This window comes from Pinus tabuliformis, chromosome 9 (genome assembly GCF_031772625.1).
Source record: "Pinus tabuliformis cultivar Carrire ecotype Pingquan chromosome 9, CPIR1, whole genome shotgun sequence".
Taxonomy (NCBI): domain Eukaryota; kingdom Viridiplantae; phylum Streptophyta; class Pinopsida; order Pinales; family Pinaceae; genus Pinus; species Pinus tabuliformis.
The window spans coordinates 1,294,340,106-1,294,354,734 of record NC_142307.1 but is presented as its reverse complement, the minus strand read 5'-3'; the positions used below and the strand labels follow the sequence as shown (position 1 = coordinate 1,294,354,734).

At 39.9% G+C, this 14,629-nt stretch overlaps 1 protein-coding gene across 1 annotated transcript in view; it reads right to left on the bottom strand.

Annotated features, from left to right (window-relative positions):
* SKIP16 (SKP1/ASK-interacting protein 16) overlaps positions 1 to 12,748 on the bottom strand; it is a 239,993-nt gene extending 227,245 nt beyond the window's left edge. The window contains exon 1 of the mRNA XM_089438654.1: positions 12,443 to 12,748. Within this exon, the coding sequence (XP_089294780.1) occupies positions 12,443 to 12,640 (198 nt within the window). The 5' untranslated portion in view covers positions 12,641 to 12,748. The remainder of the gene's footprint in view (positions 1 to 12,442) is intronic.
* Between the last annotated feature and the right edge of the window lie 1,881 nt (positions 12,749 to 14,629).

Here is a 14,629-nt window from a genome sequence, read left to right as displayed (position 1 = left end):
CATCCAGCCACAAGTGGATCCACTATAGTGTGAACCATCCGTAAGAATCATCCCTACTAAATTCGAAGGGCATATCTCCTCATGTGCCAGTGGGGGTGTCACTGTTACGCTAATCATCTACTCCCCTGGAACCCAATCCACCAAATGGAGAGCATCCTCACCATACCATGCTTGACACTGTGTCATACCAATTTCATCCCACTTGAAAAGATCCTACCAATGCACACTAGAGATCCTACTATCCTGGTCATTGAGAGTACACCTGTCATCTTGTAAGTGTCCATCCTCAACTCAGAGGAAAACTTGTTCTTCGAAGGCTCCATCCCCAAGTGGAATACCCAATCTCTACATATTGCTAGTCTCCTAGATAAAATACCTATAACAATGCCATCCACATTCTCCACAAACCCGATAGTGTGCTCCACCACTCTGTCAAAAGATTTATATGATTCTACTGCCCATGATATCCTACTCTAACTACATCTAAGAAATCGTGGTTGCATCAAATGAACCCTTGACTCCCTGTCAAGCTCTACCATGTGATGATGCGATCCACCTGGCTCCCATTAGTTATTTGGGCGTCTGCCATCCCAAATATGTGATGCCTCGTGCTGCACTATGCTTCTGACTAGAAGTGGCATCAACTCAGTGGGATACCAACTCATAATCTCCCTCCATTCCAACTAAAATGGACTTCTGAAATAGGAAGTATCCATAACCTCCCATGGAATGTGTCTTCCATCATCTTTAGTTATCAGCAACCCCTGAAAAAGACCTTGTGTATAAATGCCAACACAAGGAATATTCCCACCATGTTGATGTTGTGCCACTCTGATTTCAATTGGAATGCTCATATACTAAAGCTTTATCCCATGATCTTGGTTTTCATGTGAAAGCAATCGGAAGGAGTTGGCTCCTTCTTCCTCATACCAACTCACCTCCTCACCATGCAAATGTGGGCTCACAGTACTGCAAACCTTGTCTATGTACTCCTAAAGGAGGCTTCTCCGCAACTCCAAAGTAAGCTTATTTTGCTACCTTGTTAACTCTAAATGTTTCCCAACATGGGTAAGATTTGCAGCTGACCTAGCACACCAAACTCCAAGGAGTTTAAGTTCATTGTCCTACCGTAATATGATGTCATTGAGCATCTTGGTTCTCTCCATTTCTAGAAGGCCTTCTTTAAGATGTTTAATCTCTTCTTGAGTATGTTCCTGGTGACTGTCATTGGAAAATCCTATGGAATAGATCGACGAAGTGATACAACTATCCTCCTCATGGGTTGTGGTTGTCATATAAGATTAACTTTCCACACAAGGCTCATCCATCTCCTCTAATTTGAACCCTACCAACTCCTCATCAAGCAAGTGAGGGTTTAGCTTCCCTTCACATTATTTGACAACATCCTCTACCAATTTATAAGCAGTTGTAGAAGTAACCAGATAGCCAATAATAAAGATATGATGGGCTGGAAAATAACCTCACTTTCATCACACTCATCAATAATTGTACCCATGATGGTTCTCATGTGCTCATGAATGGATTTTCCATGGTCTTTACTGATAGCATCGAGGAAATAATGAAACAGCAATAAAACAAGATCATGGTAACCATAGTCAAGCATAATAACACATGACCTTACCTCTGCCATTAATTTTAGAATCTTGGCCCTCTTGCCAAAAGATGGATTGTCCATTTGATCTAGCCCCTGGAAGCTTCCCACAATCAGCTGAAATATTTCTTGCATTATATTCCCCTTATAAGGGATTTTAGGAGCTGTAACCCTTAAAACTTCACTCATACAATGTGCAACAACAAGCCTTACCTCTCCATCTTTATGCCTCAATAGCCTATACTCACCCAAGTTAGTCATTGTTGGAACCATAGCTACTACAGTCAACTGAGGAGGTGGATGTTCCACCAACTGTAATTGCCTTGTCACCTCCTCCAACAAGCTAAGGAGGACATCTTTGGATAGCAACAATTGGCCAAGTTGATCTCCTACTCTAAAAAGTTATTGTAAAAACTGCATTTTTTCCTTTAAATTGCATCAAACCCTTCTTATTATTCACTTTTCTTCAATATTAATGTAAAATACCAACTTGTCTTAATTCTCTAAGCACATTGTTTAGCTTCATCATCAAATCTATTTAAGCTCCCATTTATAGATGGGGCATCCTCTACAGGTTACTAAATCTAGTGTTAACAACAGCAGATTTTTCTATTTAACAGATTTGACTCCAGTTCGTCTACAATGACAGATGTGTCAACTTCGTGTCTTCTCCGCTCATGCTCATTGGGAAGATACTCTTTCTCTGGGGGTAGTTTCTATATTCCTAAGTAGTGGCTCACTTTAATTGGCATTAAGAATAATCAATTTTTCTAAATTCTCCTTTACAACGACTTTACAGAAGAAATCAATTTATAATCACCAATTTTCTAATGGCGGCTCACACAATCGTCCTTGCATCCTTCGCATGTTTGGGTTTCGTTTCACATCTACAAACTTCAATCATCAACTCTCTCCCTAATTTTGTCGCTACAAGAAGCACTTTAGTCGGAGAGGATTTCAACGATCCAACATGGTGATCATCATAACCGGGTCGGAACTCCCTAAATTTGAAGCAATTCATCACGACCCCATGCAACAAAATAACTCAACCTGCTATAATTATTCTTTGAAGTAGATGCGAGTCTGCTTCTCCCAAGAGAACAACCTCGACCCACCATTTAGGTTCCATGTGCTGATAGAGACGCACTTTGTGGCCCCACTCACACTGCACTAATCTTTAAATTTCCCTGTTCTCTATGGCCAATCTAGCTTTTGCGAAAATTCTTTAACCTTTGAATAAGCCCTCGATCATCCCTAGCATATGCTAGCCCTCACATAGTTTTCGTCCTTAACAAAGATCTAGGTGTTACACCAACCTTGATTTTGGTTTAGCAGATGCGATAAACTCGGTGGCACAACAATAGTGAACTTTTTGCCTCCATTTATTTGTCATTCTGTGCAATGTCACTCGCCCCGACTATATGACCGCGCTGACCAATCGCACCAACACATCGAGCCACGAATCAACTCGCTCTAGTGGTTTGATCCCACAAATGTATATGCTCCTCATAGATTCACCTTATACACACTAGTATGATCTATCTCAAATAAACCCTTATTCAACTCAACCTTGGGACATGATTCAGCTGCTACTATGGCCTCACGAATCTATCAAGTTCCTTGGCTTCAACATTACATGATTTTGGTACCACTTCCTTGGATTAATTTGTCTAGAAATCTCAACCCTCATGCACAACAACTTGATAAGGCTCAACTCCAGTGGTTGTGGCACACTACAGATCTCCTCAGCCTCTCCAACGCACACAGTGGCTCGTAAATTTTGCACCAGTAATTTATTTGGGGTTTCTGCCTTCAAGAGCCACGATTGGTTCGATCTTCTAACTCAGATTTTGGGTACACAATAATGCTACTCTTCCGTAGACCAATTCGGCCCTTCTGATCCGCTAATTCGGCTACAGATAATCTCATTTAGTCACACTAAGTCACTCCCGCAAATTATAACTATACTCAGCCTCTGATGAATGCAATAATTCATGCAAGAAATTCGACCTGGCGCTTTTGCCTCGAGATTTTTACCCCAGCAGGGAAAATTCATGCTAGGGTTTCTATCCTTTAAAAATAGCTCACTTGCATCCAAACAATTCAGTTTTAGTGAATCAATTTGGACCTGCAAATCCTTTGGCACGATCATACTAGAACATTTCTCAAATAAAACCCTTCAGGCTGGCAGGAAAACTAGCTCTGATACCACCATAATACCCCAAACTAGATTTTTGCAGTAATCTTTACAATTACCATCGAGGTATTTTTAACCAATGCTTTGCAAAAATGGCATTGCCAATGATTTTCTGGTAATTATTAATATAAGGACATACTGCATCCAGTTTAACAGGAAACCCTCATTTGACAATAAGCACAAGCAACAAACTCAACCTTATTATATTAAATATGAATCTGAATATACATGAGAACTTGCTAAGACACCAACAAGGTGGCACACATGGCTGAAGATATAAATGGTTGACAATGACCTCCCCAATGAAGTCGTTGATGCCCAATGAGAAACTTGGATGGCTCCTCCTTCAAGACTAGCAACTAGCTAGGGTGGAGTCTTTCACCACCGAAGACTAGTTATTTTTAATCAACTAGGGTAGGTAATTGCTCCACCAAAGAAGACCATGCTCAGCATTACAAAGCCTCAAGCAAGCTCCAAGAGCCATAATAAACAATTCATCAAATATCCAAACATGCCTCAAGAATGATCCTGAGCTCCCTTTTATAATCTTTGGCCATCCCAATACCATTGGTAAGTATTCCTTGGATTTTAAAAAAGAAAAAAAACAACAACTTTTTATTAGATAAAAAGATGTTACATAGTCATGTTTATAGCATATGTGCCAAAATAACCCTGAAATACATTGCAGATGCCCGAAGGCATTACTATCCAATCTGACAACCATAGACGAAGACACTACAAGAACCAACCAATAGGCCAAAACCTTGGCCATAGAAGTTGTTGAAGCAAAATAAGGGCACGCAAGCCCACCACCAAAAAACCCAAAATGGAGCATAATCGTATGTCCAAAATGAGCCACAAAAATCATAACGCGTTTGAAAAAAACCCCAAGGTGGTAAAAACCCCACATAATATAATACCTGTGCACAGACCTGCCTAGGTAACCATCCAGCGCAAAAACAGGGCTGCATAGAAACTGGAGCAGAAAACCCCCAAAGGAACCCTAAATGCAGGGGTGAGGCCTAAGATAGGTCAACAATACACCAAGTTGAAAGGGCCACAACACTCCATGGCAACTCCGGAGCAGGCGACCACAGACGCAGCAAGAAGCCCGAGTCTACAGGAACCAAGGAAACGATCAGAAGAAATTCCACACGGATGCAGCAACGGCCACCACATACCAACGGCCTGAGATACCCTTGCAAGGAAAACCCCCTGTTGTGTGTACCGCCCACTAGAGAAGAGGAGTTTGTACTACTGCTCCACAGTGAAGGACCGTGGTTGTTGTCACTGTTACCTCCGCCTTCAGACATTCTTTTATCAAGTGGCCATTTTTCCCTGCGTCTTCGAGCTCCTCGTCGGTCGCCACAACGGACCCTACAACCTCTGATATCTTTGCCACGGCCAAAGTTGCAACCAAATCGACATCCTTTGACCACGTTGCATCGGAAAAACCCTCCCTGAGCCGCCATTCTGATATCTATCAAACCCTGGAAACACTCGCAGAAAACCCTCGAAGCCTCCGATATTTCAGACTCTTGGCGCTCTCAAGTCCCCTCACTCGGCACTCCTTCAATACCAATATAATGGGTACCAGCACCATGGGCAAGTAATCCATGTGCACCAATACCATGGGCAAGTAAATACATAATAAAGTGACTTTATAAAGTCCCCGCTTGTTCTCCTGACCACATTTTAATCTAATCAAATCAATTGTTTCCCCTACAGTGATCACTCAGAAAAGGGACAAGACACCACCTTTAACTAGCTCCACATGTAACTTATGGAAGGTGACAAGGCATCCACTCTATATCATGGTGGTCAATAGGATAAGCTCAACTTGCAAGAATAACTTCGTCATACAAACTCCAATTGAGGTGATCTTCTCACCATAGAAAACTCTCAAAGTACAGAACAACAATGAGAGACTAGGAACTCTATTGGTAAAGTTTTGATCCCAAAATACATTGTTTGATGCCTCAAGTAGGTGTGAAAAATTCTAAACTGAAATTCTATCACTGCAGCAATTGATTTATTTCACCTACTTATTATTCTCAATAAGTTATTTACGAAATTCCTTCAGCAAATATTAAAATAAATTCTACTGCAGTTATCACACAATTACCCAGAGAAAAAAATACATGCACAAGAATCAATCACATCGACATAGTTATTTTTGGACAATTGTCCCCAGAAAAACCCAATGCAGGAAAACCAGTGCAGCAGATGAGGGCTTTATTAATCTTCAGCAGCAATTGCTTTTACAAGGAATGATTTTACAGAGAAACTGAAATAAAACACCTGATACTTTCCCTTTGAGACAATCTGACACTTTGGACACCCTGCTCCCACTTCTGTGTCGCTCTGATTGACCCAGCATGGCACTGAGTGGCTCTGCGTCCCTCTGCATCAGCCTGAGTAGGCTCTGCATCTCTCCTCTGGACAGCGTCTCTCTTTCAGTGTTGTCTTCCACTACCCCTACGTTACCTCCTTGATCACTGCCTACTGTTGAGGCCCTCCTCTTCCTCCACCCTGCAACTCCCTCTACAATCGATCTCCTCTTCCTTGAGAATCGAATATCCATGAGATACTGAGTATTTGTCGTGTGTCTCCAAATGACCCTCAAGTCTTCTCTTATACTTTTCCTGTTGATGAATCAACGGTCGAGATTAAGTCCCTAATCAATGGCTAAGATTAAAATAGACTTGATCCTCATCTCTTAGAAGCTTCTCATCCTTATCTTTATTAATACCCATTAATATTTTTATTTTCCTAAGTTTAGACTTAGGAACCCATTAAAAATATTAATTATTTTAATAACTCCTCATCCGGATGGAATTTCTCAAAACGATTTATGGGTCTTGGAGATCTCATGTGCCTTAGCCTCTCCTCCAAATTTCAAGGCTAGAGCACATCTGATGCTACCAAAAATCAACACTCCCTCTTAGCGAGGAATGTGCTCTAGCAATGTTTCACTATAGAAACATCACACTGATCTTCCGCATCGGTACCTGTGTTGATGCTTGGCTTGCTGCCACACATCCCCTGCATTGTTGCTTCCTATACTGTTGCCCATGACACTGCCACTGCTGCTCCTGTACTGCAGCTCCCTCTCAACCTGCTGCATCATGCTGCCCATAGCACTGCCACTACTAACTGCTACACTACAACTTCTGATACTTATCCATTATTGAAATGGATTCTTTACCATCCCCATCTTCTCTCTGAATTGAACAAACTTTGTTCTTCCTAGAGCCTTGGTGAGGATGTCTGCCACCTGTTCTCCTACACCGCCCCTCGTTGGACACAGTCTTTATCAAAGTGACACCTAATATCAATGTGCTTCGACCAATCATGAAATAATGGATTCTCAGAGAGCTTGATGCAACTCTGATTATCACACATGATCCTAGTCGCTTTCATCTTTCTCCTAAATAGATTCACAAGCAATTTCCTATATGGCTTCGCACGAAGTTGTGCTAGCTGCCATATATTCTGCTTCAGCTGAGCTCAGAGCCACGAATTTTTGTTTCCTACTGCACTAGGAGGTCATTCCTGATCCAATGTTGAAACAGTACCCAATTGTACTTTTCCGATCTACTAAACTTCCAGCGCAATCTGCGTCAGTGAACCCACTTAGCCTAATGGCATTGCCTCTGGTGTACAATAGTCCATGCTTGATTGTTCCTTGTATATACCTGAGAACATGTTTTGCTTAGGTTCTACCATGAACTGACTTAGGGTGTTGACAATGTAACAAATGTTTGGCTTGGTATTGACCAAATACATCAAGGACCCTAAAAGCTGCCTGTACAAGGTGGGATCAACATCTTTATCTTCTGATGTGTCAATCTTCTTCCAATTGGTGATCATTGGAGTAGCCATAAGTCTACAATCCTGCATCTTGAATCTCTTCGAGATTTCTGTAGCATATCTCCCTTGTCCCAGGAAGATCTCACCTTTCTGCTGCCAAACTTCCAACCCCAAAAAATAATTCATTTGTCCCAAATCCTTCATGTCGAATTATGTGGCTAGGTTCTTCTTGCAGTCTATGATGAGCCTAGATGATCCTGTCAGGAAGAGATCATCCACATATAACACTAGGATTAGAGGCTCATTCTCTACAACCAGATAGTAGAGATTAGGGTCTGCGTCACTCTTGACGAACCCCATCTTCTGCAAGTAGCCATCAATTCGACCGTACCATGCCCTAGGTGCTTGTTTCAACCCATACAAGGCTTTCTTTAATCTGCATACATGATATTTCTTCTCATGTGTCTCAAAACCTTCTGGTTGTTCAATGTATACTTTCTCTTCTATTACCCCGTTCAAGAATGTCGTCTTGACATCCATCTGATGAATCTCCCACCCCATCTGTGTTGCAAGAGATATCACGGTCCTAATAGAAGTATACCTGGCTACTGGGGCGAAGGTTTCTTCGTAGTCTATCCCTTCCTTCTGAGCATACCCCTTAGCCACGAACATGGCTTTGTATTTCTCCACACTGCCATCTACAACATATTTTACCTTCTAGATCCATCTCGGACCTACCACCGATCTGTCCTGAGGCCTAGGTACCACTTCCCAGACATCATTGACCATTATAGAGTTGTATTCCTCCACCATAGCATCCACCCATACTTGATGCTGAACGGCCTCCTGAAAACTAGAAGGTTCCCCAACCTGAGCTACTAAGGCCTGGTATCTGTCTGGCTATCTTCGCTCCCTTTTATTATTCCTGGGTGCACCAATGAAGTCTTCTGCATCCCGTAGAATCTGTCGGAGTTCCCGGCTCGTTCTTCCACTGGTAGTAGGCACATCTATCAACTCCTCTTCTTCCTAAGATTCCTCCTGTTCTGAAGCCTTGTCTTCAGGAGGATTTCTGGTACCAACTTCCGCTGGTTGAAGTGGTCTGACCAACGGCTCGTCTTTCGACTACTCCTCGAAAGGCATTTCTCGGGATTTTCTGAAAGCTCTATACTCCATGAACTTTACATCCCGCCGAACTATTACCTTCCTACTCTTGGAAGATAGACCCTATATGCCTAAGCATTCTCGCTATACCCCACAAGATATCCTTTCAAAGCAGTTTGATCTAATTTCTTTATCTTTTCTTCGGGTATACGACAATATGCTAAACTCCCAAATATCCTGAAATGACTAACTTCAGGGGTCTTTCTAGTGAAGACCTTCTCTCGAGTGATTTTGCCCAATGCCTTGTGAGAAGTCATGTTCTGGACATAAACTGTCGTGATGTATGCTTCTGCCCATAGAAATTTAGGCATATCCTGATCATACAGCATTGCCCTAGCTGCTTCCACGATAGTCCTGTTTTTCCTTTCTGCTACTCCATTCTGCTCCGAATAGTAGGGAGCTATCCACTCTCTTTTGATGCCTTCCTTAGCGCAAAAATCAATGAAGTCCTTGTCAATATATTCTCCATCATTGTCCGAGAGCAATACTTTTCTCTTCTTTCCTGTCAGATTCTCCACTAGAGCCTTGATCTCTTTGAATCGACCGAAAACCTCATCCTTGGTTTTTAGAAAGTAGATCCAAGTCTTCCTGGAATGATCATCGATGAAGGTGACAAAAAATTCGGTACCACTAAGAGATTTTGTGGACATCGGTCCACAGATGTCGTAGTGTATCAATCCTAGCACACTCTTCGCCCTATTGTTACTTCTGGAAAACGCAACTTTGGCATACTTGCCCAGAGCGCACCCTCTGCATGCATCATCTCGTTCAGTGCTTAGTTCTGGAACTCCTGATACTATTTTCCTGAGAATTCTCAGAGCCCCATGGTGTTAGTGTCCCATCCTCCCGTCCCATAGCTCATTCAAGTCTTTGTCTCCATTACTGCCTATCAGTTCCATTGGTGATTCTAGTTGTAACATGTACAACCTATTACTTTTGATTCCAATCTGAGCATTCCTTTTCCAGCTTGGGTGTTTGACATATACTTTCTCCTTAATGAAAACGCCATAGCCCTTGTTTTGAAGTTGAGATACAAAAAGTAAGTTCATCCCCAATCCCGGCACATGCAGCACATTGGTTGCTCGAAGTCTCTCTCCTGCTTCGGTTTGAAAAACTATGGTACATTTTTCCTACTGAAGTACACTTTGCCTTAATCCCCATGGTGATCTGAAAATTCATTCTTTCTTCCTAATAATCTGAAAAACATTCTTGGATTCCTGTCATATGCCAGGAAGCTCCACCGTCTATGTGCCAAACCTCCGAGGAGGTAGACCTTGCAAGGCAAGCGGCTTTTTCTTCCAATCTAGAAGCTAACATCTAATATTCATCCCTTGTGCATTATTCTAGAAATCTGTGTGAGTCCCCTTGAGTAGATGCCTCTGCATCATGCTCTTGACCCATAATCGATTTTCCTTTCCTGTTGTCGAATCTCTGCTCTGATACCATGTGAAAATTTCTAAACTGAAATTCTATCACTGCAGCAACTGATTTATTTCACCTACTTATTATTCTCAATAAGTTATTTACGAAATTCCTTCAGCAAATATTAAAATAAATTCTACTGCAGTTATCACACAATTACCCAGAGAAAAAAAATACATGCACAAGAATCAATCACATCGACACAATTATTTTTGGACAATTGTCCCCAAAAAAACCCAATGCAGGAAAATTGGTGCAGCAGATGAGGGCTTTATTAATCTTCAGCAGCAATTGCTTTTACAAGGAATGATTTTACAGAGAAACTGAAAGAAAACACCTGAGACTTTCCCTCTGAGACCATCTAACACTTTGGAGACCCTGCTCCCACTTCTGTGTCAATCTGATTGACCCAGCGTGGCACTGAGTGGCTCTGCGTCAGCCTGCATAGGCTCTGCGTCTCTCCTCTAGACTGCGTCTCTCTTTCAACGCTGTCTTCCACTACCCCTGCGTCACCTCCTCCTCGATCACTGCCTGCTGTTGAGGCCCTCCTCTTCCTCGACCCTACAACTCCCTCTAAAATCGATCTCCTCTTCCTTGAGAATTGAATTTCCTTGAGATACTAAGTATCTGTTGGTGTGTCTCCAAATGACCCTCAAGTTTTCTCTTAACTTTTCCTGTTGATAAATCAACGGCCGAGATTAAATCCCTAATCAACGGTTAAGATTAAAAAAAACTTGATCCTTGTCTCTTAGAAGCTTTTCATCCTTATCTTTATTAATACCCATTAATATTTTTATTTTCCCAAGTTTAGACTTAGGAACCCATTAAAAATGTTAATTACTTTAATAACTCCTCATCCGGATGGAATTTCTCAAAACGATTTCTGGATCTTGGAAATCTCATGTGCCTTAGCCTTTCCTCCAAATTTCAACGCTAGAGCACATCTGATGCTACCAAAAAATCAACAATAAGTTTTAAAGTTTTTGGACCCAAAACCACCAAAGCAAAGGCCTACCCCTAGATTGAGTTCTAAAAGCCAGAAGCTCTAATTTTTCCACCTAAAGAAAAACAAAATAGATGACAAATTATATAATAATTCATTACGAATCATACATATATATTTATCTAATTTAGATCACATCAACGAGAAGATTTGTTTTTGCACTCCCACCATGTATCTACACTGGAGTTACTTTATTTAGACCCTTTGACCTACTAGTTGTGGTTATTCATTAGATATTAATAAAATTATGTATCTTATCTTATCTCCACTACCTCCGTCTACATTAACATCATCCCATGTAACGGGAGGCGTGTTGAATATTACAGGCATGTAATTTGAGGTTGCCCCTTCAGAGTGGCGTTGTATTGGGCGTTGTCTCCTCGAAGTGGGAACGATTAAACATTCTTCTTCTTTAGTTCTATTGATTACCCGCGAGTATTTCATTGCGCGTTGTGTCTTCAACATTTGTTATTGGAGAGTTAATTGCTGCTAGCGGGTTCACCACAAATTAATTAGTTGGAGGACGTGAGTTTCAAGCAGATCGAGAGAAACCAACGCTTGTCAAGTAGTGCGATCATGTGAGCTTTAGCTACCTGGAAGGTATGCTAACGGCCATATTCTACCACCTCAATTGAAGGTTGCCGTAGAAGGATTAGTCATCATTATTTCCTAGGGTCTAAGTAGATGCAATGCATACTAATTTCCCCGTGTATTGAACAGTGTTTCAGGAACAGGTAAACTGATCGGTGACACGTAAAAACGCTTATTATTTCCCATAAGGGGGGTTATTTCGATCTTTAATTAGCACTGAGCAGAAACTACTGAAGGGGAAACAACATAGATGCGCCATGGTAAGCTGAACTACATTTGATCTTCCATGCAATTTAACCCTGAAAATCAATCCTATGCTATGCTAATAGCTTTGCATCCAAAGAGGTTCCTTGATCTCCACAGGACTGTTGAAATAAATAAGACACTTGGTTGCGGAAAAGGTAACTGCAATTCAACGGGATACTGATTTCCTGCAGCTCGCGGGGTAAAAAAGAAAATATAGCAGAAGCATTACAGAGAGACCTAAGGAATTTTATGCCATTAATTATACCACTCTTTCAGAAAAGAAGAAATAAAAGCAAGAACACGGCGCGGGGCAGGGAAATTGGAGAGTTCAAGACAAGAATGGGGTTTAAATTAGCTAAAAGTTGGAGCAGAGACCAAATGGGTAAGGAGTTTTTACCTTGTAGGACGAACAAGGACTTCCAGTAGGATCCAGGCGAGACGAAATATTGAAATCTTGAGCGCAAAAGTGACACCAGAGATGATCATCTGAAGCCAGCGAATGCCACCGCTGGCTTACGCACCCGAGTTTTCCCGTGCATTTGGCATCTGTTTTCACTATTATTGACAGTAGAACTGCGTCCTGCAAATCTTCCATGACCAATCCCAATCTCTATCTTTGTGATGTTGCTCGACTGTCTTACTATCAGTGGCACCCAACGCAACCTAAGCTCGCGCGATATAATACAATATCCGTTGGAGGTAATAAAAGAGATAACAGAAAGACATCTTATTTTCAAAAAAAAAATTAATTTTTTATTATTATTATTATTATTATATAATTTTAAGGCTAGGACTAAGTCACACACATTAGGACTAAGTCACACATATTAAATTAGTGTATTAGACTTTTTTTTGTTATTTATTTTAATATAATAATTTGATTTTACTATTAAATTTGTTAAAATATATATATTCTTGTTTATGGGACAAAAAAAATCTATCTCAACACAATAATTTAACTTAAAAATTAAATTTAGTAAGACATATAGAGTAATATACTCTAACGCTCTAATTTTAAACTTATAATTTCTTAATCACATAATTTTTAACATATATTCTTTCCCATTAAACCAATTAAATTAAAAACCCTGAGATGTCATGGCGTGATCACGACTGTTTCTCCTCCCCGAGCGAATCACATCTGCCGACCTTTATGATGACATGACAGTGGTCTTGACACGACCGGCAGAGCACACAGCACAAGAGAGGAGGCGTTGTATACGGGCACTCATCGCCCCCATTTCCGGTGAGGGCTCTGGAATTCGGCAAACTGAAATGGTTGATAGGGCATGATTCCATTGTTGGGATTACGATTTTGATTTTTTTTTTTTTGACTTAGTTTCACTACACATTGCATTTTTTTATTGCATGAAATTTAGTGGAATATTTATTCAGTTGTGAGAGCTTGCCTCGGAAAATTAAGGGAAGTTCTTTATTGCATGAAATTTAGTGGAATATTCATTCAGTTGTGAGAACTTGCTTTGGAAAATTAGGGAAAGTGAACTTCCCTGAGGTTTCGAGTTTAAAATTTCTTGGAAAAAATTATCACAATTATAGGTTTTTAGTGGCATTTTTTTAATGAGTTAAATGGAGTGCAAATTTATGTTAAGTTTAGTTTTATGAGTGTTGAGAGGATTAAATTTTTTGCGGTGTAAAAAAATTTTAAAGTGTAACTTTTAAAAATGGTTTATTTTTCAAGAGATTTGATCTGGATGTTTGATAAATCTCTTGTTTATATATATATATGTCATAAGTAAACTCTATGCCAAACATGAAAAGAATTACACATAGTGTTTATCTTAAATAACACAAGTGCAAATTTTATTTTTTTAGTTTGTTTTATACAATATAGATATAATCTCTTTATAAATAAATAGATATTTCCATGAAAAAAAATTGTTACGAATATTTTTTTTAATATTACATTTCAGAGCATGGAGGCAACCCAATTGGTCATTGCCATGTTATGAAGTATTATGTAAATCATTAAATCAAAGGTTCAAACCCTGGGTAAAGCCAAAATTTAGTGGTGCAATGATCTTACTCACATAAACTAGCAAAAAAATATTACATGTCAAATCATTAAAAAACATCTATCAATGGAACGAATTACACATCTCATTTATGTTGAACAACACACTAATAAAATGTTTTAGCAATCAAATTTCTTTTATTTTCATTTACTTTGCATATTCTATCTATATTTACATTGATTTTTTTTGCTATTAATCATTTTTTTAATGTTACATTTAAATTCCATATCAAACATTCAAAGAATTATTAAGTCCCCTCATACACTAAATTAGAAAGTATATGTGGGTGTGTGTGTGTGTGTTCAATTACTTGTTTTTCTATATAAAGTTGATGTAAAATTAAGATGAAATTGAAGTATTTTATTTATGGCCCATTTTGAAAGACTTTTTTGTTATAAGTGATCGGAGGCTTCCACAATTATTCATATTGTCGGAGATTTCCGGAAGAGAATTGTGTAATGGTTTTTTACCCGTCCAATGTTTCGGATGGTTACACCATCCATCATCGAGGACCAAAGAGCTAATATGACTTTTTGTTATTATTATTTTTT